The sequence below is a fragment of the Pelmatolapia mariae genome, linkage group LG7, assembly GCF_036321145.2.
Source record: "Pelmatolapia mariae isolate MD_Pm_ZW linkage group LG7, Pm_UMD_F_2, whole genome shotgun sequence".
In the NCBI taxonomy this organism is placed as follows: domain Eukaryota; kingdom Metazoa; phylum Chordata; class Actinopteri; order Cichliformes; family Cichlidae; genus Pelmatolapia; species Pelmatolapia mariae.
This window is the reverse complement of record NC_086233.1, coordinates 48,080,386-48,104,804: the sequence shown is the minus strand read 5'-3', so window position 1 is coordinate 48,104,804 and position 24,419 is coordinate 48,080,386. Positions and strand designations below refer to the sequence as shown.

The 24,419-nt window shown below is 41.3% G+C and overlaps 1 protein-coding gene across 6 annotated transcripts in view; it reads right to left on the bottom strand.

Annotated features, from left to right (window-relative positions):
- Nucleotides 1-24,419, bottom strand: part of LOC134631251 (CUGBP Elav-like family member 2) — a 29,113-nt gene that overhangs the window by 2,485 nt on the left and 2,209 nt on the right. For 2 of the 6 annotated variants that reach the window (XM_063479404.1, XM_063479403.1), the window contains exons 2-12: nucleotides 12,749-12,945; nucleotides 9,198-9,280; nucleotides 7,399-7,447; nucleotides 6,841-6,975; nucleotides 5,829-5,908; nucleotides 4,447-4,608; nucleotides 3,492-3,555; nucleotides 2,435-2,572; nucleotides 1,469-1,597; nucleotides 1,183-1,359; nucleotides 889-1,035 (exon numbers count right to left, since the gene is read on the bottom strand). In XM_063479404.1, the coding sequence (XP_063335474.1) occupies nucleotides 889-1,035; nucleotides 1,183-1,359; nucleotides 1,469-1,597; nucleotides 2,435-2,572; nucleotides 3,492-3,555; nucleotides 4,447-4,608; nucleotides 5,829-5,908; nucleotides 6,841-6,975; nucleotides 7,399-7,447; nucleotides 9,198-9,280; nucleotides 12,749-12,945 (1,361 nt within the window). Of the gene's footprint in view, nucleotides 1-888; nucleotides 1,036-1,182; nucleotides 1,360-1,468; nucleotides 1,598-2,434; nucleotides 2,573-3,491; nucleotides 3,556-4,446; nucleotides 4,609-5,828; nucleotides 5,909-6,840; nucleotides 6,976-7,398; nucleotides 7,448-9,197; nucleotides 9,281-12,748; nucleotides 12,946-15,480; nucleotides 15,609-23,847; nucleotides 24,137-24,419 lie in introns of those variants that run through there. The other 4 variants (XM_063479408.1, XM_063479407.1, XM_063479405.1 and 1 more) reach the window with 4 other exon arrangements.

Sequence of the window (24,419 nt, the reverse complement as noted above, 5' to 3'; positions counted from 1 at the left end):
GTAAATTGAGTGTTTAGTGAACCTTCTGACAAAATGTACAAAATAATTTCCATATCAGAGTTTAAATTTGTATCATATTTGCTGCATTGGGCGTTTTTGTAATTTATACCTTAAAAGTGTATTGTATAATTTATTTTGGTTTTAAGGGGAAATCAAACAAGATAACATCATTAGTTTTACACACATTTGGACACCATGTGGCTGGACAGGCTGCAGAGGAAAGCTGGCTCTTATTTTTCTCTCTGCCAGTTAATGTCAGAGAGAAGGGTCACAACTAAAAATACTGCCTTGTGAATCTGAGATGTAGAGGGCAGGAAGAGGAGCATGTCCAACAGACTGCTGTCTCAAACCTGCTCTGACAGAGAGACTGACGATCTTCTGTCCCCAAGGCCATAAAACTATTCAGCTCCCCTCAACTAGAGGGAGAGTTACCTTTGTTCTACCACTTGGCTAGTGAACTGCGACTTAGCCATGTTAACGTAATGCACAAAAGCATGTGCATTATTACATACTCATCTTCAATTTTTGCACCATTTTCACTCACTGCTTTAAATTTGCATTTGAGGTGGTGTTACATCACAATACTGGTGTACTGCTGATAGCCTCTATCCATCAACTTGCACTCAGTAAAACACTAATGCAAATGATATTTAATACCACCTCCGGTCATACATACATGCATCTAATCCATTTACATAGAAAATACAAGTATCAACATGTTTATCTTTAAATGGAGTCCAAGTGCTCTGTAAACTTTAAATCTGCAGTGAAACATTAAAGCAATTAAGGTCGTGCAAATGGAGGGAAAAAAATTAACCAAAAAAAAAAAAAAACTTAACATCTTAACTGATGTAACCAGGGAAACGCCAGCAGTGTCACCACACTTACCAAAGCACTTGCTCAGATTGGTCTGTTTGTCAATGAAAACTTTGGCAGAGACCACATTTCCAAAAGGCATGAACATCTGCAGAAGATCCTGGTCCCCACACTCCTGGGGCAGGTGATAGATGAACAGGTTGGCGCCCTCTGGCCCTACTCCATTTGGTAAGAAATTCAGATACTCTAGTTAGACGTGAATTCAAATGCACACAAAACATTTACTGTAAACGTAAAAGTTCATTGCATTTAGGAAGAAACTTCTGAAAAATCTTATTCAGTGATGTGTGCCAGGGATCTTCTCACCTTCCTTCTGACTGCCAGCCACGCTCTGCTGAAGGAGAGACTGGCTGTAGAGGGCGGGCAGGGCAGACGCTGTGTACTGCTGCATCCCTGAGTAGGCCTGGGTTAGGGCATCCATAGAGCTGGCTGCTGACCCGTTGGCCATGGAGGCTCCCAGACCCCCGTTCATGGCCCCCATACCTGTAAGAGGCAGAAGTTTAATAGTACCCATTGAGCGTGGGGACCCAACATCAATATGCATCATCCTTTTTTTGGCTTGTATCCAGTTTTTAAATAAGAAGATTCTCACCACTGACGCTGCTGGTGAGAGCGTTAAGGTTGTTGAGGCCCACAGAGGTCCCAGTGAGACCCTGCAGAGTCCCCAGAGATGCCAAGGGGTTCACAGCAGCGCCAGCACTGGACCCTGCTGTTGACCCAGCTGTTGACAAATGACAAAAAAGGAAGCAGAAGAAGAAGCAGAAGAAGAAGCAGAAGAAGAAGCAGAAGAAGAAGCAGAAGAAGAAGCAGAAGAAGAAGCAGAAGAAGAAGCAGAAGAAGAAGCAGAAGAAGAAGCAGAAGAAGAAGCAGAAGAAGAAGCAGAAGAAGAAGCAGAAGAAGAAGCAGAAGAAGAAGCAGAAGAAGAAGCAGAAGAAGAAGCAGAAGAAGAAGCAGAAGAAGAAGCAGAAGAAGAAGCAGAAGAAGAAGCAGAAGAAGAAGCAGAAGAAGAAGCAGAAGATCTTAAAATCTTACATCTGCCTCACATTGTTATGGTTATAGAGGAGGACATGGCAGAGATGAGGCAGTTAAAAATCTGTCTCATAAAGAGGAGCGGTCATTACCAAAGCAGCCATATGTTAAACTTAGACAGATGGAGCCAATGTATATTTACACAGATTAAAGGGAAATGGGGGCTCTCATAAAATATTTATATGTGGGTGATTAGCTCCCATAAAGTAAATGAGGAATGGCTGAGGGCTGTTAGGCAAATAGTAGATGAGGGAGATTTGCAGAGGAGAAGCGGCCCGACTGTGGACATGCACTGTACATCTCAATCAGCGAGAGAGTGAATCTTTATACTTTAGTTAATATATTATACATGAATTAGTACACAAAGAGCAGAGGTGGCGACTCAAGCAATTACAGCCATGCCATGCCAAAACACACCCCTAACAAAAGGAAACTAGTCATGATGCTGCCATAGGGCTCGACTCACAGAACTGTTGTATGTATTGAACAGGCAGCATTCAAAATTCAGCTCATGTTTGTGTTTAATTACCTGGACTGGCAAGAGCTCCCAGGGCACCGCTGCTTGTAGACAGAGCGCTGGTGGAAGTTGGGCTGGCAGAACTCTGAGCTGCAGCCGCAGCGGCAGCTAATGTGGCCAGGTTCTGCAGCTGAAGTGGATTCACACCCGCTGAGAGTACAAAGACACACGAATTATCAAAGACTTTGAATTTTTCTGCATACAGCATAAATTTGAAAGTAGTCATGGAAGAAATACAGATTTTAAAATCAAAAGAGCAAACAATGAATTTTTAAAGTTTAAAATAGGATGTGCTGCCATTCATTTAAAAGCTTTCCTCTATATTAAACTGCTTGGATACTGGGAAATTTACCATCACCAAATCACATTCTCAGATCTCAGTGATTCTCTTTATCCATGTTTTCCCTTCTGTATGCAAGATGGACATGGCTGTAAAACCTGATATTTTTCTTCCATTTACCATTTTGGAGATTTAAAACCAGGAAGGCTCTGACTTAGTGACAAATGTCATCCTCATACACTAGCTACTTTTCAATTACATTTAAAAAACAAACAAACAAAAAAAACAAAACACCTTGCTTTTTGAATGCTGGCACAATAAAATGACAAGAGAAGTCGCCCCCCGCTGGTCACGAGGGAGAGTGCAAATTCAAGCCACTTAAACCTGGATCAGGAAGCTATTTTAACATTTTAAATACAGTATATTACTTTAGCATGACCAACAAAAGAAGCAGACTTGATCTATCAAATCCATCTAATATGAATTCCAACTTGAAGATTTATCATTAGTTTTAGCACCCCATCTGTAGTTTTCAAGCTCTTCACATTGGCTTTTAATATGACCAAGGCAGAGGGATGAGCAGTTTGTCTCCAAGCAGCCGGAATAGGCCGAGAATAGCATTATTGGTAATTAGCATGCCACTGATCTGAAAAGAGTAATGTAATTTAAGGTACTTAAAAGCATGTGGGCGAAGGGCAGCAAGACAGAGGGCTGGTGACATGAGAAGCACAGCTTGTTCATTTGCATTCCTACGACTCGTAAACAGCAGACTGATCTTCTGAAACTCACCTCCTAGCCTTTGAATACCATTGAGACTGCCTTGGTTACTGAGAGAAGTGGCCTGCTGGAGCAGCTGTCAAGATATGAAAGAAAACAAAAGTCAAATCTAGAAAACAAAATTAGATCAGACATGATAATTAATATTATTTTTTTCCTAACATTATTAAATCCTCTTTAAATTGGGGACTAAAACTAAACTATTCACTGTTTGTCTAATCTGTGGAAAATTATCTGATGCACAGGAACAACTCGGGACCAAGATTTATACTCCATGTCATTATTTTGACAATGTTAGCAAGAGGCAACACATTTTGACCAGAAGGCAAAAGTTATGTGAGGTTTAAATTAAATAAACGGCACGACAGCTTTTACAGCTTCATGCAACAGGCTCAATGTCTCATTTTCTTCCCAGAAACATAAAACGCCTCAGCTGTTGCCATCTAAGTCACATGTTCTTTGGCTCTGAATTAGAGAAGGCATATGCAAGTCACATGTCAGTGTCCTTTAGCCAGAAAACAGTTCGAGGAGGAAGATTATTCTACTCTGAGCCAAGTTTCAGTTTGTACTTTTGGTCAAAGTATTGTGCAATATTCAGCTTACACAATGACCTTATACATTTTCAGCTTGCAACAGATTATTTTATTACTTAGAACAATATGGTTGGATACATCATACACAAAATGGCAGCTGTGTTTCCAGCTAGAACAGTCATTACCAAAACTTAAAACAAAAAAGGATCACCTGACCTCAATATCCTGACACAGGAACACATTCATAAAGCTTAGTGATAAAATTCCTACATGCGTGCTCACGCGCACACACCCACCCACGAGATAGATTGATAATTATCAGGTGGTTCAGTGCTCTCTACCAAGTGTATTCTGTACACTCAATATATTTAAATAGATAAACTATAAAGGTTTTAGTACATTAAGGCTAATCTGTGTTCTTTAATAAAACTCACAGCCAGGTACTGCGGTGAAAGAGTCCCCAGCCCAGCCAGGTTTCCCCAGGTGGAGGCGCTGTTGAGCTGCTGAATCTGCTGTACTAGCTGCTGCTGCAGGCGCCGCTGCTCCTTATCTCTCTGTGTGTCGGCAAACTTCACCACCAGAGGTGAGGAACAGCCCTGGAGCGGTGAAGAGTTAAGAGACGTTAGACCGGTTCAAAAGCACACCAAGTTTATTTACCCATGCAAGGACAGTCACTGCATAGGGATTTTTTGAATTTGTTTTCTTTGTTTGTTTTAAAGGGGGGAGTGGGGTGGGTTTGGTTCCTCTATGCCTCAAGATAGTTGTATGCCTGTTGCATTCATATCAAAGCAAAAAGAGAGGACATGTGCCATGCATAGCTGAGCCAGGCCACATTCCAAATAAATAAAAGCACAGGACAATGGTGCAGACGGTGAATCATTTAAGCACGTTAAAGAGTTTAATCGAGTCCACAAATAGGCAGACAACAGATGGACAACATTAACAATAAATAACATTCAAACAGGGATGTGTCAGACATTAAGAAAAATGCATTACAATACGCAGATTCTCGCAAACAGACAGTCACATGTTCAGACAGACGCATGGACAAGGCATGCGGTGCAAAAGTATTTTAAGAGTTGAGAGCCAGATGGGGACCAGGCTGGTTAGGGAAAATGGCTTCTGCACCAGCAGCACCTCCCACAGCAGCTGAGAATCGGGGAGTACGTGATTGTGGGGGCAAAATAGGTGGCGCCGCTACTGGGGCCCCCGAGTTTAATCTGGTAGGAGGAGTGTTATGTTTGGTTGGACTCCTAATTAGACTTGGTCTGATGCTTCACTGGGGAGCCTCTGACCTGCTAGCTGTCAAATTACCGCTGCTCTACTTCCACAAAGACTCCATTGGCTATATGAGTACACAGACCCACTTTTTGAAGAAGTCTAATAGGGGAGCTGTTTCAGTCTAATTTTTTTTCCTGATAACCTATATTTGATAGTGTGGATTCTTTTCCCCTGTAGTCCAAAATACAGACTAATATAATGGCACACTAATGGGTAGGCTCTGTTATCAGAATCAATAAGTGAAATGCATTTAGTTCAGCCCAAAATAAAAGATGACAGCACTTTTTGTGTCCTGTTAGTTCTGAACTCAGCAGCTATGTAAAAGGCAATGTTTCGAGTTTTATTCAATTATTTTGCAGATGACAATGTAATTTTGTAATTAGCAAGAGTGGTTTTGGAAATGACTCATGCTTTGTGATGAATGGATGCCATCTGCTTGGACAGGTTCCTCATCTTTCAACACAAGGGGGCAGCAAAATGTATGGGGAAGGGGGGGGAGAGGGAAATGAGAAATAGGTGCTAAGGGGTACAGTACCTCCATAGTTTGAGAGTGATGCATGGTTTTGATTGCATTCTGTGCCATTGCCCTGGTAGCAAATGTGACAAACGCACAGCCTGTAGGGGGGAAACAATAGGAGAGGGGGAGGGGGGGAGGGGAGGGACAAGAAGAAACAAAAACAAGACAAAAGGTTTGGACAACTCGTTATGAACCCCAAAAAAAGACATTACAGTACAGAGAATGGCAACTCCCAAGCACACAGAACCACCCTCACTGGTTAGCACATGAAGAAAGAACACAACAAGGAGAACAGTAACACGTGTCACATGAGCGGTGATCGACGGATTAAATTGCCACCCAGAGAGGCTCGACTACGTGATGTCATGGTGAGACAGTCAACGTGATTATATACACAGAAAATGCACACATAAATACACACTGAAAGGCTTTGATTTACTAAAATATGCAAGGCCTGCAAACATCAAAGGCTAATAGGGCCCGTTTCAAATTGTAGGAACACTGCATACGTATACTAGAAAAAGAGCAGAAATTCATGGCTAGCCGTGTCTTCTGTGGGACTTAATCGTATATAAGCATCGACACTAGAGCCTCGTGCTGCCTGCTATCTGAGGCTTTATTCAGCAGAGTGCTATGTAGGAGATGCGATGACAGGCTAATTCCAGCCTTTGTAGAGTGTGATGAAGGAGGCGGTAAAGGAGGAGCTGAGCTGAGCCGCCTGCCAGCTGAGCCTACGAACACCGGCAGCCAGCGGTTGCCTAGGCGACGGGCCATTGTGGCGGACAGCAAGTGCAGTGGCCCTTCACTGCGAGTTGTGGAGGCAGAGTGTCACAGTAATGGGAGGATACACTATGTGGATAGAAAAAGTGCCACTGGAGGTGAATAGCACTTGATCTGAGGGTGCAGGGGTTGCAATGAAGAATCAGGGAGGGGCCCTGTATAAATACTTGATGAGAATATGTACTCTGGTGTGCTGAACATGGCGGATGCGCGGTGCTGAACATCATGTCCACACCGAAGGCACGCTTACCTCTGCTCTGACCATCCGGTCCCCGAAGTATTCGGCACTCTTCGATCTGTCCGAAAGACGAGAACATCATTCTGACCTCGTTCTCACCGTATTTCTTTGAAACCATGCCGACAAAGAGTTTTCTGTCTTCTACCGCTGCAGGAAGACGAAAATAGGAAGGCTATTTAGTGAAACCCAAACAATTATGGCGCTGTGAAAGCAGCAGTTACATCAGGTGCGAAAATCTTGCACCTCTCTTTTTCTTGTTCAAGCAAGCGCTCTCTCTTTGTCATGCTGCCACATTTTCTGCCTCTCACTCAGAGTGCCAGCCTTTTGCACAAATCTCTGCAACTTGCCGCTTTGTTTTCCTTCTATGTCTACTTCTCTAGACACAGAAGTATATCATCCTGTACCAGCTCTGCTCTTAAACCACTGCACTATATAGATGCTGTGTACTGCTGTCAATTTTACCCTTTTCAAATCTCACACCCCATTTGCCTTTACCTAATCTTTCTCCTTAAAGGTTTTCCTCAACATCTCCATCTCATGGCTTACGTCATCCTGCATGAATCCACTTACCACTTGTTTTCTCACTGTCAGCGGGTTTCATCTGGATAGGATGATGCATCTAGGGGGGAAAAAAAAAAAAGAAAAGAAAGAAAATGTAGGGAAACCATTCACATCTGTCACCATTATAAACTCTGTTATCTCTCATCATAAAGGCCTCATGTCTTCACTCATCCTTCCATCTTCGAGCATTTCTCCCCATCTCTTGTTTTGTTCTTTTGCTCTAAGAGCATCATCCTTCACCGCCGCCAGATTCAGGAGGAAGTGTCTAAGAGTTGCTGGTAAGGGATCAAATTCTCCGGTATCCAATTTCACTTCTCGCTGTAATGTAGACTCGCGATTGAACTTATCGATTGCTACTGACAACATCCCTCATCTTCTATAGAAGAACTCTGTACATTTCGAAAGCAATACCAAAGAAGCTTGCTTGTCAACCAGTGAGCTTCAGGTTTGGTTTCTTTTTTCCTTCCTCCAGATACAAGTCTGTCAACACCCAATACACAATTGGATCACATACAAATAGAACAAGGTGTGGCAAATCTGAGCTGTGAAAAATCTCATTTCAGTCAGCATAACATCTCTGAACATGACGCTTGTTCTCAAGCTTGTTATGTGAGAAAGTGGAGGCAGAGCAAATGCTGTGGGATCTGTCATTTCATGCCGCTTAATGAACAATTTTCTCCATGAAGACTGAACTTCAAGTGACTACATCTATAGCACACTCCATGCCATGTGACGTGAAAGAAGAAATAAATCTAGCCATGAGATGTCTGAGCAGGTTGTACTTATGAAAAGTGGTGGGTTTGTTTTTGACAAGCACTAAGGAGAAGCAGACAGATGGCCTGCTCAGTATGGGGACTGGCTAGCGTCACTGACCAAGTAGAGAGAGGCACAGAAGGGAGAGAAAACAGAAACAGGGAAACAAGCTTTTCCTCTATCACGCAAATCAAAAATCAGTCAACTCCAGTCAGTGCCAGTAACAGTAGGACCCAGGAATGGGATTTGAGAGCTGAGCCGTTAGACCACACTTTGTTTGAAATGTCTGCCTGATTGATAGTCTTCCAGAGAAGAGAGCTAGGACATTATTCTCAGCCTGCTAGACTCATTTATCAGCTCGGTTCAATATTTACCTGCAAGCTCACTGACAGTAGCTCTTTTTACTGAAAGACTGGACTATTGGTTTAATCGACAGCTGGGGTTGTTGGGTATAGATTAAATTGATTGGAAAGCTGGCAATACAGAATGATGTATAGACAAGACAGTTTTGTGGATGTTTAACAAGCCACTGCACTTATTCCAGTTGGCTGGACTTTAATCTCACTAGAAGATTGGGTTAAGTATTAGGGGACCACACTCTGTCTCACCGGGCTGCATTGTTAAAAGGGGGGGAGACAAAAAAAAAAAAAAAAAAAAAAAAAAGGACGAAAAGAAAGACTTCAACTTGCCTTCAGCTCCTTTCCTGCTTCTAATTTTGGGGAATAAAAATGTAGATGTGCATCAATAATTCATGAATACAAGCATTAATAATTTGTTCCACTTTGTGGCGATCGGGTCCTGTGTCTCAGTGAATAACCTGCAGCCAGGTCAAGCAGGCTTTACCCGATACCTGCACGCTTAGCAATTCAGTGTGCCGAGGTTCAGGCCGGTCCTAAGTGTCACGTAAGTGATAGTGGGGGTTGAGACATTTCTCAGGCTAGACAGGCGTTCAGTGAACCGAGAGCTCATTATCGGCCAGCGTACAGCTCACAGCCTGCATCGGGGATGTAGAGGGGCTCAAGCAGCTAAAAGCAGCCCATGCTGTGCCTACTCACCCCACTTAAGGTCTTTATGTTGTGCAGTGCATTCTGGGCCTCCAGTGCAGCTTTTCTTGTATAAAAAGTTACAAAACAGCATCCTGCAGAGTGAAAAGAAAAAAGAAAAAAAAAATAGGGACAAACAATGGGTGGAGGGAGGGAGGAGACAAAACTGCATTAAAAACACAGCACAGACATTAAATGTAATACCATGACTGCTGCAGAACAGGAAAGATGCTAAATGGATGAAAGTACTTTCACCACATATCATATTTTAGAAGCACGTGACAGGATATTCTTAGCGCCAACTGTTAGATGGTGCACATACACCATGTAGGAGCTGGCAGCGAGGACAAAGGAGTAATGAGACAGCTGAAGGCTGTGACACAGCCAGAGAGAGTACCACAGGGTTAGACGGCTGTCAAGAGGCACTGATGTGCAGTCGGCAGGTCAACTCAGCCCAGGCCAACACATTACATTGAGTATTGCTGCATTACATAAGAATCCAGTCCCATACATGTGTGCATACATATAAACATGAGGCATGAAAACAGCACAAAGAAACAAGAGGGAGTGGGAGAGAGCAAGGAAGAGAAACCATGGGAGGAGAGAGGTTGTGGGGGAGGGGAATGAAGAAAAGAGCGTTAGGAGGGGAGGAGAGGAGGGGAAAAAAAAAAAAAAAAAAAAAAAAAAAAAAAAAAAAAAAAAAAAAAAGCCTCTCATCCTTCCGTCCCAGTAGACCGCCAGTGGCGTTCCAGCCTGTCAGTTTCACTGGGCTGGGGAAGTGGAGCACTGCAGCGTCTCTGACCTACATAGTGTGTATTATGCTGTTACTGGAGCTCCCAGGCCGCGGGGAGGGCTGTTGAACTCTAATATGCATCAAGCTGCACTCTCCTATCCCTCTCTCTATCTCTCTCTCTCTCTCTCACAACCAGCTGAGCTCTCCCTTTCTCTACTGCTAAGCCCGTTCTCTGATATACTGGAGCTAAATAAACCATCCGGAGAGGCGTGATAGTCATCAGATGATTTTTTTATGACCTGCAGTAGACATGACCTAAAAAAAATAAATAAAAAAATAAAAAATAAAAAAAAAAGAGAAAAAAAAAAAACTAGTGCAAATCTGGTGGCTTGTCAATTGATCTGCACAAAAGTAAACAAGCAAAAATGGAAGTGGGATTACAGCACTTTCAACAAATAAATCAAACAAAAGCAACATGATTATATAAGAGTTGGTTGGAGAGTGGCATTGTGTGGCATGCAAATAAACAACAGCCAGACTATCAGTAGGTCATTGATGAAACTGCAGTAGAAAACAAAACTACTGTGAAAGGAGGCCTACAGTGAAACTGAGTGTAGAGGTGTTGCTGCAAAACACATTCAACTTCACTTGGCTGGGTGAAAAACCTCCTGTGATCAGGCCTGATTATCTAATAGAATACATTAACATGTCCATAGGCCATCACAGCTGACACTGCATAGAGCAGGGGAGGGGTGTTGCTTAAACAATAAGGAGCTTTGAACTCTTCAGCCTCCCAAATGAACTGCACAGCGTTGTGTATATTTATACACACACACACAGCATTATAAGAACCCTGGGGACTTTCTGGTACACCTGTAAACACTCGTAGGATTATTTAGTGGTGTTACATGTGTGTACATCTGTTCCAAGGCCCTTATCATGGGAATTCAAATGCTCTCCTGGTGGCATGCTGTCCAGCAGTTTTGGCCTTGACACAATAAAGTCAGGGTTTGAAACTCGCTTTAGTCAATGGGCCATGTATAGCCCAATTTGATCTCAAGTGAGCCAGACCAATATAACCACCCTTTCTGCTCATTTAAATAGTATTTATATTTTAAGGTAAGACATCTATTCAAAAAAAAAAAAAAAAAAAAAATTAACACAAATAGATAAAGTGATAAGTGCAATTTCTAACATGTAGAAAGTTACACATTTCACTGCAGTTGTTGCCAGTCAAAAGATATCCAGTATGTCTTTAGGTCACATGTTTGATACTCAAGGCTCTTTCAGAACAAATAGTGAAATTGTGATATGTCTGAATTTAGTGCAGATCTAATAAATGCCATGCCAATGCCAAGTTTATTTTCATCTATTTAGCATCTTTCCTGCTCTGCAAGCTTATTTTGTTGCTATATTGCTCTAAACCCCCCCCCCCCCCCCCCCCCCAAAAAAAAAAAAAAAAAAAACCACGACAGGATAAGTTACACTCATTAATTAAAAAACCCACTTCTGCAACGAATTGAGACAGAATGTCTGCACATTACAAGATAATATAACCTTTTTCTTTTTAAATTACAATTGTGCAGCCGATGTTTACAAGAATACTAGAAAAGGAGATCCCAGAAAGACATTTATCTCTCCAGACGGTGCAACTGTTGTCAACCTGTCTTTGGCTTGTTAACAGCAACACACACACACGATCAGCCAGGTAGTGTCAGTGATTCATAACAGCCAAACACCTCACAACAACTACATCTGGCCTGGATTGCCAGGGCGGTGTCTGGTAGCACAAATATGGTTCCTTTTAGACTCAAGCTCAGCATCAAGTATAGTCCCACCACATTAAAAGCCAAGACTGGTTTAGCGCCTTTAGCTACAGTGAATCATCCAACCATCAAGGGAACTGAGATTTGGGTGACCCAGGACAGTTACATCAGGGAAACTGTCGTTACTTTATTCACCTGCAGTTAGTTACGGGAGACCGAGCACTTCCAGTGGCACTTTGCAGCTCTCTGCAGACAGCAGGCTTCCACTTCACCGTCTCCTCTAATTGCAGCCTAAACTGAATCGCTCAACTCGAGCACCATTTCTAAGGTGAGCGCATCGATGGATGTCTTAATGGAAAATTGCAGTCAAGTAACACTCCCTTTGTACAATGCTGCTTCTAAAGCTGCATTGTACAAAGAAGAGGAAATTTAGAATATATGAATATTAAAAAAAAGAAAGAAAAAAAAAGAAAGATATTATTTAACCCTGAAACAAAAGACTGCTTGCATATGAGGTGATCTAACACAAACACAGCTGCAGACAGGCAGTGCATTGCCTAAGTGCTAAAATCTGAAAGCAGATGAGGAGAGAAGGGGGTTTGCACCAACTACGAGACCAAGTTGTTTTTATCTATGAGCAATGAAGGTTTTCCAGCAAGTTTCACACCTAATTAGTGTCCATCTCTTATTATTTGGCCATAGAGAAAGTATATAGAGTGAAAGTGAACAATAGAGAAACTGAAAGTATCATCTGAGCTTTTCAGTTGTGTCACTTCATTTAAACAGATTGCAATGCACGCCTCAAATACCTGCAGACTGCTGTTAGCATGCTACATGCTATACTAGTTTTCCCCACTAGCAACTGCTGCACTCCTCCTCACATATGGCAAAACAAACAAAACAGGTTTTTAAGCTAATCTGGATGGATACATAATCCAATGTTTTCAATAAAAATATTATATGCCAGATCGTTTATATTGATATCTAAATCACTAAGGAGAAATTTTGCCTGCAAGGTAGTAGAACAAATTATTCCTGAAAGTGAACTTTCACCCAGACTGTACCTTTGCTCTGAGGAGGATTCTGAGTGCGATCACGAAGAATGTTTATCTGGTGCACGGCTCCAAAGGGCTCAAATAGCTCTTTAAGTTCTGTTTCTGACCAGGAGCGGGGGATCTGTCCAACAAACATCTTGATGGAGTCGGGGTCTGGCTGGTCCAAGTGCTCCAGCGACCCGTTCATCTTGCTGCTGCTGCCGTTGCTAAGAAAAAAAAAAAAGAAAAAGAAAAAAAAAAGAAAAACAATTTTTGTAATGTGTATGCCAGAGGTTAAACAAATTTAATATCATAATTCAAGTCATTGCAGGCAACCCATACTGCTTCAGTAAGTCACGAAAAGTAAAGGAACAATTACCATTATCTGGTTTAGAACCACTTGCACTCACATCTAAGGACTGTCCTGTTTGGCAGCTAACAATTTCATTTAATTTTCATGCTTAGCTTAGAGGAATGCATCACATAATGATAAATGGGGATGGGAATTGAGAACAGGTTCTTGCAGAAAACCGGTTCCTAGTAGTCCCATTTCTTGGAATTGTTTGTTCTACCCCATGGATCCCCCTTATCTGCTCTCACACTCACTACAACCAGCTGATTTCAGTTCGCAAGCGGGAAAATAGTGACACTGTCTAGAGCAGAGGTTCCCAAAGTGCGGGGCCCACCCCCTAGAGGGGGGGGGCAGAGCCATTGCAAGGGGGGAAAAAGAAAAAAAAAAACAAAAACAAAAAAGAACCCTTGGACACTGCTAGCGTCATTGACAGGTTTTTGACGGGGCTCCCACACAAACGCAAAGCTGGAGATGAAGCATCGCCAAATATGTTTCCAAACCAACTTCCTTCCAAGCCAAATGCTAGAAAATACGATGAAGCATGTCTTCCCTTTGGCTTCACCTGCACAAGTGCCGAGGTAGGTCTCTGCGACAGAATTAGTTTCTCTTGCGTCGGGAGCACTTGCTGGGCTCTTCAACACGAACATTCAATGGGGCACGAACATTTTTCTTGTAAAACAAAGGGGGGCCCAGCAAAAAAAGTTTGGGAACCACTGGTCTAGAGGATGGATATGCACTTTTTTTTTTTTTTTAAATAAATTGGACAAAAGGACAAGATAAATGGCGGAAAAATGTATGCAGGACAGAAATAACTGCATAATACTGCTAACACAACTTTGGTTCTTTGCAAGCATCTGCCAAAACAGCATGCTATTGCTAAGCTAGCCAAGAACCCAGAGTGAAAGCCAAGTGAATACCGACCCCAGCAGCCAGACCCTTAGCTTCAACAGGCAACAAGCACATGAGCAGCCTCCCTTTCTACCCGTTCACGTTTCTAAAGCAGAATCACTTTGTAGTCTATTAAGAGAAAAATCTTAGAGATGTGCCCTCATTACAGATTTGTATTGGTGTGTGGGGTTGTAGCCTCAGGTTTGTATTGTTAAATGGTGATTATGAGAGTGCGTTTCAGCTATTTTACTGAGTAACATGAAAGTAATGTAATCAGTAGTATAACAAATTACTCTTTCCCGGGAGTAATTAAGTAACGTACTGCATTACTTTTAAGAAAAGTGTTCTGTGTAATATGTGTAACAATGACATTTTTGAGTAAAGACTCAAACACTGATTACAACAAAGAGGAAATACCTCTTTGAACATTTGACCCACATCATGTAATTAAGTTGCATGAATGCAATTTCTTTATTGCTGCTTAAGCAACGGTTTTCACTCTCAAAACTGAGCCAAAGAGAACCTGATGACAATCGATAAGGAATCGAATTAATAAGCGATATCGATAGTGGAATTGCTAAATTCTTATTAATTCCCATCCCTACAATAAATATCTAATGCAAATTTTAGAGTGGCACAGAAAGGGCCTGGGCAAATGATCAGCTTCAATGAGTTATTCTTCCAGCAAAAAGGCAATGTCACAATAGTGCCAGTAGTTCAGGCAGCCATAATGCTGCTTTCTTCTAGAGGCTGAAATTTAGAATGTCACTAAGGTCATTCAATTTAGAAGCACGTGACAGAATATTCTTGGCGCCAACTGTTAGATGGCGCACATACACCATGTATGTATATCTGTTTATATTTAAAAAAAAAAAAAAAAAAAAAAAAAAAAAAAAAAAAAAAAAAGTGACACCACCTTTGTTTTTAAAAAAAAAAAAAAAAAAAAAAAAAAAAAAAAAAAAAAATTCACCTAAACATACTGAGACAAAACCAAGATTTAATAAAGAGGTTATACTGTGTTTTTAGTATTATAAAAAAAAGTGTGTATTGCATTTTCAGAATTCCTACCAACAAGTCAAATGATTTTGCAGTGTGACTGTTTAACACGCGTTTACTCAAGTGCAAGCTGAAACAATATATCATTTACAAGTTATTGCCAGCTTCCTCTGGGGAAAGCCTTAGGGACAGAGAATCAATACCCACCAGTGTACCTGTGACTACAGCATCTTTGTCTCACTCTCACACAGAATCAAAACACACAAACCGTTCCTGACAGGGGTAGAGGCGCTGAAAATTATGAATGAGGGTGAAGTAACAGCCCTTCACAGGAAAAGAAATAACTTGCAACAGGTTAAGACTTCCAACGCACACTACAGATATGTAATATTTCAAACAAAGGTCAAAATATAACTTTAAAAAAAAAGAAGAAAAAAAAAAGACAACACTGTGGCACTAGTCTCACACACAAAAAATAAAGTATACCAATGTTTGCACATTTAAAATAACTATTTTACACACAAACCTCTGAACACGAGTCATCCATCTCTTGCAAAATGAGCCCAGCCGTTCTGCAGAAACACCAAACTCCTTGAGGGACTTAAATGACATGCTAACAAATCACACTTCTGCTCTTGTTCCTCCCAAAATCCAACTCCACACCTCCAAATTAGCCCTTGCCCCTTCCCTCTGAAGGCTTTCAATACATTTGAAAGATGACAAACAAAATTTTCCCAAAAGGGAACTACTGTGAAACAAAAACCTCTCTTCTCCAAAAGAGGGGATTGTGGCCCCTCCCACTAGCATGTAACAGCTACTCAAAAACAGCACCGCAGAGCTCTAAACTTCCAGGCATCGGTGGTTAGCAGGCCGAGATTTTGCAGTGCATCTCCTCCTCAGGCGCTTTGGCGATGGTACAGAGAGTAACCTACAGCTTCTTTGCCACAGCAGGGGAACAATCACATATTGTTCCCCCATGCTGGAGAACACTATTCACCGTTCCTCTGCGGCACAATGGACCAAGTCATACAGACACACTGGAACACGTCGAAGGCTACGTCTGCTAAGGCCACAGTACTGGTGTGTGACACCATTTGTCCATTTCTGCCAGTGGCATTCCGACGCCATTTTGCCATAGGCACTTTGCTCAGATCTCACAGCACATAACAAGAAAACCTCACTTGAAAATACTGGATTTGTGTCAGAATTCAAAAACATGAAGGCTGCATATGACACCGTCTCCTTTACATTCATTAAACTCTCAAAGCCACTGCAGCTGTGCATAGCTCTTCTGCTATGCGACTGTGAGAATACATTCTTCGGGCATGATTCTGCTGCATTTTTAGTTACAGGAAAAAAAAAAAAAAAGAAAGAAAAAAAAAGTATACACATTAGGACATTATTCAAGGAAGTAAAATTCAAGTAAACAAAATCTATTATGAAACTGTCTGCTTCAAGATGATGTTGCATCATACAGCATAACTGAGCTGACAACTGTACAGACACCTTTGAATATTACAAAGGTGACTGCTGCAAACTAAGTATTTACATTTGCACGTATAAACCAGTTTAAAGTGATGTCATATGCTGCAGTGCTGTTTTGCAAAACAAAAACCTGTTGGCATAAACCCCAAATAAACATGTAGCTGAAATCCATTCACCGCGGGTCCAATAAGGTCAGAAGAACTGGGGCATTAAGTAAAGACATACCACTATTGGCTTTTTTTTTTTTTTTTTTTTTTAAAACAAATACATATTCAAATGCAATTTCATCAACTTTACTGGAGCAACACCAGAAATATCAAGACATTCAGACAGACTTGGTAACTTTAATTACTGCTATCGGTATGACAGGCACAGCAACATTGTTTATACCGTGCTAATTAAGGTTGCTCGATTATGGCAAAAATTAAAATCATGATTATTTAACACAATTATGCTATCAGAAAAAAAAAGTAGCATATTTTTTTCCATTTTAATAGTCATTCAGACAATTTGGGCCCTGGGAGCAGCAAAAAGTGGGGCACTTGAAGACCAAACAAGACCATCCTTGTTAAACCGAATGTGACAATAGGCATTTTATCCCAATTACCTTGTTTTAATACTGACTGAAAGCCAAACAAAACAGTAACTGGAGTTAAAATTTGATTCATTGGACAGCTACAGCGTCAAAAATAAAAACCCTTTTAAATGTAGATTTTACAAGGACGTGCCATTTTACAACTTACAAATGGTAAATAGCTCTGAATTTGTCAGAGCACCCAGAAGTAGATCATCTATCTTAAGCTGCTCTTTAACCATGTTGTGGACAGAGACAGGTGCAGACACAGATGAGTGGTTATTCCTGTTATTCTCCTTTGAAGTCCACAAGAAATATGGATGAAGGGTAAACGCAAAGTTGATGCAATGCCACGTACAAGGAGCAAGAGCCACGTGCTCACCTTATGATGACAAAATCTACAGCAAACACCATTATCTACAGCATAGCTACATAAGCAGCTATGTTTTCCCACTCACTGATCACATCGTCACATCATCCAGCCTGCTTTAGATTACAAAGTGTCAACCTGAACACTGACCACCCCAAGATCAAAAGTTTCTCAGGCTCATTGTACATTTTGATTTGTGTGAAGCGCCAAAACTCAAGTTTTTTCAAAGCTACTGCAATTTGGGTGGTGCAGCTGTCAGCCTGCTGCAAAGTTTACAAGAAATCTGACAGTTTTGAAGATCTTGGCAAATTAAACAACTTGTTTAACATGCACTGTTGCCACACAATTTTAAAACAAGTTGGTTGTTGATGGGAGAAGAAGAAAAACATTTTTTCCCACTTCTGATCGTGTTGCACAGGTTTAGATTGTGAAAACGGGAAACCATCTTTGTTTGCCGTCTCAAGGCTGCAGCTCAAGTGTAAATTGCACCTATGACGCCATCATCTTCGCTGTTATCTGTGTGTTTGTTGAGACAAGCAGAGGCTCTGAGCTGAATTTCACTAAAATTTATCAAGTTCAAAACATGCAATATAAGACAACGCTGTGGGTGTTGTTGACTGTCATGTAGTGATCCCAAGCCTCAGCAGGCGGACCACCTCAGGTATGTTGTGCGGACAAATTTAATCAAACTGGGACAAGACTAAAACCAAAGCGCTTTACTGTATATATTCATTTTATTTAATTTACCAAGTTTTATTTTTCTTCTCAGAGTCAAGTTTCTATTTTGATGCCTTTTCAGACATGGTTTCGGTTTTTGGCTGTAACTATAATAAGCTAGTTATGTCAGGCCCTTAAACATTGTATAAAACTATTAGACCTACACAAAATGTCGATACTTTACTCCAAGTGTACCGGTTAAAATAAATACTGCAATTGATTCTGTCAGTACCGCCCAGCTCCGCTCCCAGCACCACCTGCCAGAGTATTCCCAGACAGCAGTGATGAAGTCTTTTGCTGAGCTTCCACAAACAGCCCTGCGTTGTGGCAGCTCGTCGCGCTCCAAGACGCCCTGCAGCAGCTGACGAGCCATCCAGAGCCACGGCAGTTGCATGCCCACTGCTGCGCCACCCATAAAAACAGGTGATTTATCTGGACCATGTGTCTGTCCTGTTGGTGAGCTCTGACCGTGCAAGTATGCCAGCGACACCTTTTCCTGTGCCCATAATAGAAGGCCAGCCAATTTGCCTGGTTATACTCGTGATTGTGAAAGCTCAGCGTTGTGTATTTGGACATTACTCATTCCGAAACCCTCAGGGGGTCACAGCAACACCACATGTCACATGATGATGTAGAGTTTTTTTTTTTTCCCACCATTGCTGATGGAAACCAATCTCACTGCCTGCTATTATCAATCATTAAAAATAAATACCAGCTAACATTTTATCATTACTAGAAAATCACTAACGTGGTACATTCAATGTCAAACCATCACAATGTTGCTTTAATAAAAATATTGATCAAGTCTTACTAAAGACATGTTACAAATTGCCATGAGTCTCTTCCCGTTTGAGTGACAGACCAAACTCATTCCATCACCTGGTAATCAGCAGCATGCCACTTTATTTTATCCCCAATAAAGTATTAAAGTCAAGGTTCACACAGAGAACATGCTGCTTCAAAGAAAAGAGAGAAATCAGTCGACTGAAACAGCTGTTTGCTAGTAATACCCTTAAAGAAAAAAATAAATAAATCGTGAGCCGTTTTTTCCTTTTAGGAAACCAGTGGCCTTATAAGCTGATTCAATGAGACACAGAATGCCTCAGTAATATCTCTGACAGCTGTCAAGTACCTCTCTCTCTCATTTATTTTCCCTAAGACTACAAAAAAACAAAAAACAAACAAAAAAAAAGGCAGAATATTCTTTGACAGCTTCAATAAAGTTTAATGAGCCTGGGGAAAAAAAATAAAAACTCCTGACGGCTTGAAGATGCAACTTAAAAGACTGGCCACAGACGACAGGATTTACAGAATAACTGTTGTTATCAAAAATCAATACAACTCCTTGTTTTTTGTCCAAAACAAACAAAAAAATTGTTTTACAACTTCAAGGCAGAAACAGGAGGACTGTGTGTCATTTGATGTCCATACCAAGTGGCTGACCTAATCAGAACACTGTGGTTCTGATGAGAAAATTATTGAAATATTTTTTTCTCCTGGCATTAACTCCAATTCAGCTCAAAATGGCCTAATTTCATTGTTGCATTTGCCCTGATGAAGACGGACGTGTTCAATCAGCCTCTGAGTGGGCTGCGTGTTAACAGACGGCCAGCATCTGATGACAAGGCCCGCCCCATTAGCTACATAATCACACCAAGAGTCCCCAGCGGTTATAGATGGCGATGCTAAAGTAAAGCTTGCATGAACAGTCAAAACGTGCAACTACAAACTCTCCTCAGTTAGTGTCAGACGGAGCGTCAACAATTAGTCTCAAGTGAAGAGACCAACAGCCAACTAAATGCAGCAATCAAGCTCAATTTGCCTGAATGTGGTGACTTACTCTGACATTCATTACACTAACCTGTAACAGAAAACAGAACAGCTTTGATTAAGATAAAACTCGTTTTAATTATCTAACCATTATTATTATTATCATTATTATCATCATCATCATCATCATCAAAATAGAGCATAGAAGGTCGAACACAAATGCACTGCTACTACTGATGTTCCTGCTTATGTGGGATGGGGAAGTGCACAAGGTTAACTATTACCCGTTCAGGGTTCTTCCTTGTTCAAAATGGGCCTCTGAGGAGGAGCGTGTAAGCTCAACTGTTCCACATATAGATAAAGCATTGTTACCTTAGCTGGGACAAGACTATCTTCCTATTATTTCTAGCTATCTGATAAACTTCAGTTACCAAAAGCCCATTTTAAAATAATGGTTATTACATTATTTTAGACACAGACACCCACCCACCCCCCAGTTAAAAATGCAGGGAAACCCCCTGGTTACATGAATTTGCATGCATACCCAAGATATCTCAAGTCATTAATTCTGTTGTGTGATGGTGAAATGGTGCTCGACGTATAACTGAAATGTGTGTACATCAAAAGCACACGTCAGATTAGTTACAGAATGTAGTCACATCAATTTCAGTGGTTAGATCAGGTCACTGACAGTCCGAGTACAACTGCTCATTTTTTTAATTAAAATACTGCAGAAGCTTGGGAGAAAGGTGCCAGCGTCTGTCAGGGCTGTCCCGAGAGATGTCGGAACATGTTTGAACCAACAGATATTTGCCTTTGTACATAAATAAGCTAAAGCTGAGTTAAGCAGACTAGCATTTCTGGTACTAACTAGCCAGACGTCTTTTTGTACCACACTTTAACAAGTCCTCCTTTTGGTTTTAAGAAATTATTTAGTCAGTGTGATAATTTTCCACCAAAAATAGTGCTACACTAAAAGCTGATCAGATAAATCCATTATTTTTCAATGCTTTACTTTTTTTTTTTTTTTTTTTTTTTTTTTTTTTTTTTTAAACTGCAACAATAACTGGAGCAACTACTGTACCATTGTGGCCCATACCTTGGTTTGGGGATGGATGAATACGGCTTTTTTTGTGTGTTCTCATGAAAAAAGAAAAAAAAAAAAGCCGTAAAAAAACAAAACAAAAACAAAAACAAAAAAAAAAACCACACACACACACACACACACACACACACACACACACACACACACACACACACGCGCCATTAATGTAACATTTCCACTTCAGTAATTGTGGAAATGATCTTGAAACATCACAGCTTTCACTAGTATGGTTTAACTAATATTAATAGCACTACATGGCTATCATTGTACAATATTGCAGACGCATTTCAGTTTCAGTCTTAGTTTCACCCCTACAGGCTCCAATGGAGAGTTTTCAGAAAATACTGCACACTGAAGAAACAATACTTTAAAACAAGGCTTCCAATTATGCACAAAATTCAAACTTGCACTGTGATCACTGATAAATTATAAGCTAATGATTGATTTATCTAAAACACAGATACTCAATGCTATGCAAAAGATGAGGGTTGCACCAAATGAGGGTTGTAATTCTCAAATGCCTTTAATCTAATCCATTACTCTAACTAATCCCATAGTTTTCTGCTTAAACAGACCTCTTACCTCTTTGTTAATCACTTCAGAGCCAACTACTGATAGAGTCATGGACATAGTGGGTGACTGTGGTCTTATGCAACTCACTCTGTGCCTCAACGTCTTTTGTTTGCAAAGCTTGCAGAAGAATTTGCTCAACCTTCGATCACACCACCCCACAGTGGAGATAGAGGATCTCACTGAGTGTTTTGTGGCTCCAGGACAGACAGGCTTGCAGTTACTGTCATGCTAAGGCAAGCAGCAACAGCAGCAGCAAAAAAAGAAAAAAGTAACAATCCAGATCAGAGTGGTCCTCCTTTTGGCCTTTAACATCTGGCTACAAGGGCACTCATCCACCAGCACCCTGACAGCAAGGAGAGTGAACAATTGGCCCGAGCAGCCATCCAACTCAGCGCCAAGATCCGAGACTTCACACAGATCAACAACTCCCTGACCGCAACAAAAAGGGATCACTGTGACACTTAGCTAACTGACATAGCACTATGGCAGCGTCGGCTGCCAAAGGATCATGCTTAAGCCCCGAAAGCCATTCTCGCTGTCAACAATTAGACAAAAATCAATCAACTCAGTCAAGATGCAGTCAACATAGTCACAAAAGACAAAAAAAAAAAAAAAAAAAAAAAAAAAAAAAAAGGCTGAACTGGTTATTTCTTATATCCCTGGCCATTTTCCTTTGGCGTAAGCCCAGAATGGATGGAGGGAAATTTATTTAGAGGGGGAAAACCCCTTACAATATTCACACATTATTTTACACAAGAAAACAGGATATCAAAAAGGTGGAACTACAACGACCACTGTCACGTAAATGGCCATTGATCCTCAGTATATCAGTTTAGTTTATATAACACACAAAGCCACAAATGTAAATATTTGCAGTTTACTGGCACGTTTAAAAAGTTTCTAAAAGCTTAAAAGGCCACTTAATATGAAGCGTTTTACAACCCAATCAGTAAATCATTTAAAAATAGTGCAACATTTTAGACTAGAAGCAAAAATATTTTCTTGTTCAATCTTTTTAATTTATAGTTTACTCTAAAGCAAAAAACACAACAAGCAAAGGATAACGTGATTAAAACATTTAAAGAATCCTTGTTCTGCTGTTGAGTTTCCTCATTTGTGAGACCATGCAATAACAGCCATTTTGTTGCAAACTACAGAGAGCATTGCTGGAATTGCAAACATTTAAATGTTAAACAGTGTCGTAAAGCAGGCAGTGGTTTTGGAAATGTTTTTGTCAAACAGGATTAGCTGACTTTGTGTCGATACTTTCGGGGTGGGGAGTTATATATGGACCTCTGTACTTTATAAATACCATTCCTCCCACTTGTTTACATGCCCTGTCACAAGATTTCCATTAATGGCTCAATAATGTAGCAAACCACGTGTTTTCTATCGTTAAGTCAGCACTCTATAACCAACATGGACGGGAGGAGGGGGGTACAGATGCATGTGAGCTGCAGCTAACCATGTTAGCAGGCTCGGCTGCTAGCAAGAGACACAGGGAGGGACCGGGAGTAAGTGTGCCGTATCCTGCCTGCAAACAAGGCTCACGCACGCTGCTGGACTTTAGAAACTGAAGTCACATTAGTAACGGCTTGGCAACGACATATAGTGTTAAGGAACTTTAAAGCAACTTCTCACACTTCGTCTGCTAAAAGCGCTTGTTTTCAAAGCCCGACAATTGATCGTCTAAACATCCACCGTTTGTTTCGATCGACCGCACTTCAAATGAGAACTTGATCAGCTGTAACGAAGTAACCCGAAGCCAGAGCAAAAACAAACAACCAAAAAAAGATGTCTGTGCAATTAATGCAACGTAAAGGGCACAAAATGGGCATCATGTTTATTTATTTGCATATTTTTTTAAAGCTACGTTGTTTCTTTTTCTGGACTGATACTGAACGTGTGATCTCCGGAAGCACATGTCACTTGACTATTGTAGCGCGCCCAAGCGTCGGGTACCGCTGTTAGCAAACTGCGTTTCCACTCAAAGTGACGAGATAAGAGGTTAGCAGCAGGGCCACACTTTACTTAACTGCAATTTATTGTGGTCACATGCCTGTATTACCCAAGTTAGGCTAGCAACTTAAACTCCAGGTGAGCGTGTCCTCACCGCTTGCGTGATTAGCAACGTTAGCATCCCAGTTTGCTCGTTTAGCTAGCGTTAGCTAACTCTCAACTAGCCCTCAACTGTTTTGTTCGCCTCGCCTGCTTAAAAAAATAAAAATGCCAGTCGGTGTTTACGATGTGGAAGAGGCGAGGCGGGAACTCGGCACATGTCTTTAGCTGATTTACTTACATTGTGTCGCTCGAAGTCATTAACCGACTTTCGGTGAGAGGGAGGAAATCCAGGTTGTACGCCGAAGTCATGCTCCAAAAAAAAAAGAAAAACACACACAGCGTCTAAACAACGAAAAGCGACGTCCACTCAACTCCTGCGAGACGGCGAGAAGACGAAGCGGAGCAGGTGCTGGGAGGGGGCGTCTTCTTTAAAACTGCAGAGAGGGAGGGAGGGAGATATATAGAGAGAGCGCGAGGGCACCGGTATCCGCCTTATTCCTTCCTTCTTGTTTCTCTCTCTCTTTCTCTCTCTCTCTCGCGCTGTCTCCGAGCGAAATAAATTCAGGCGAGCCGCCGTCAACACTGCACACCGAGCTGCAGCAAAGCAGAGGCGTGGCCTCGTCAACAAAAGTCCGAAAGACACGCTGCGTGTTGCTCAACAATCTAAATGCCCCTATCTAAATGACTGCAATGTCCCTTTAGAGACCATACGTGGTGCCCTATGGAGAGTTTACTAACCTGTTTTCTAGTTTACGATCTTTTATCTGCTCCAGCATCGCCATTGCATTCCAATAATGACCCACATTCTGC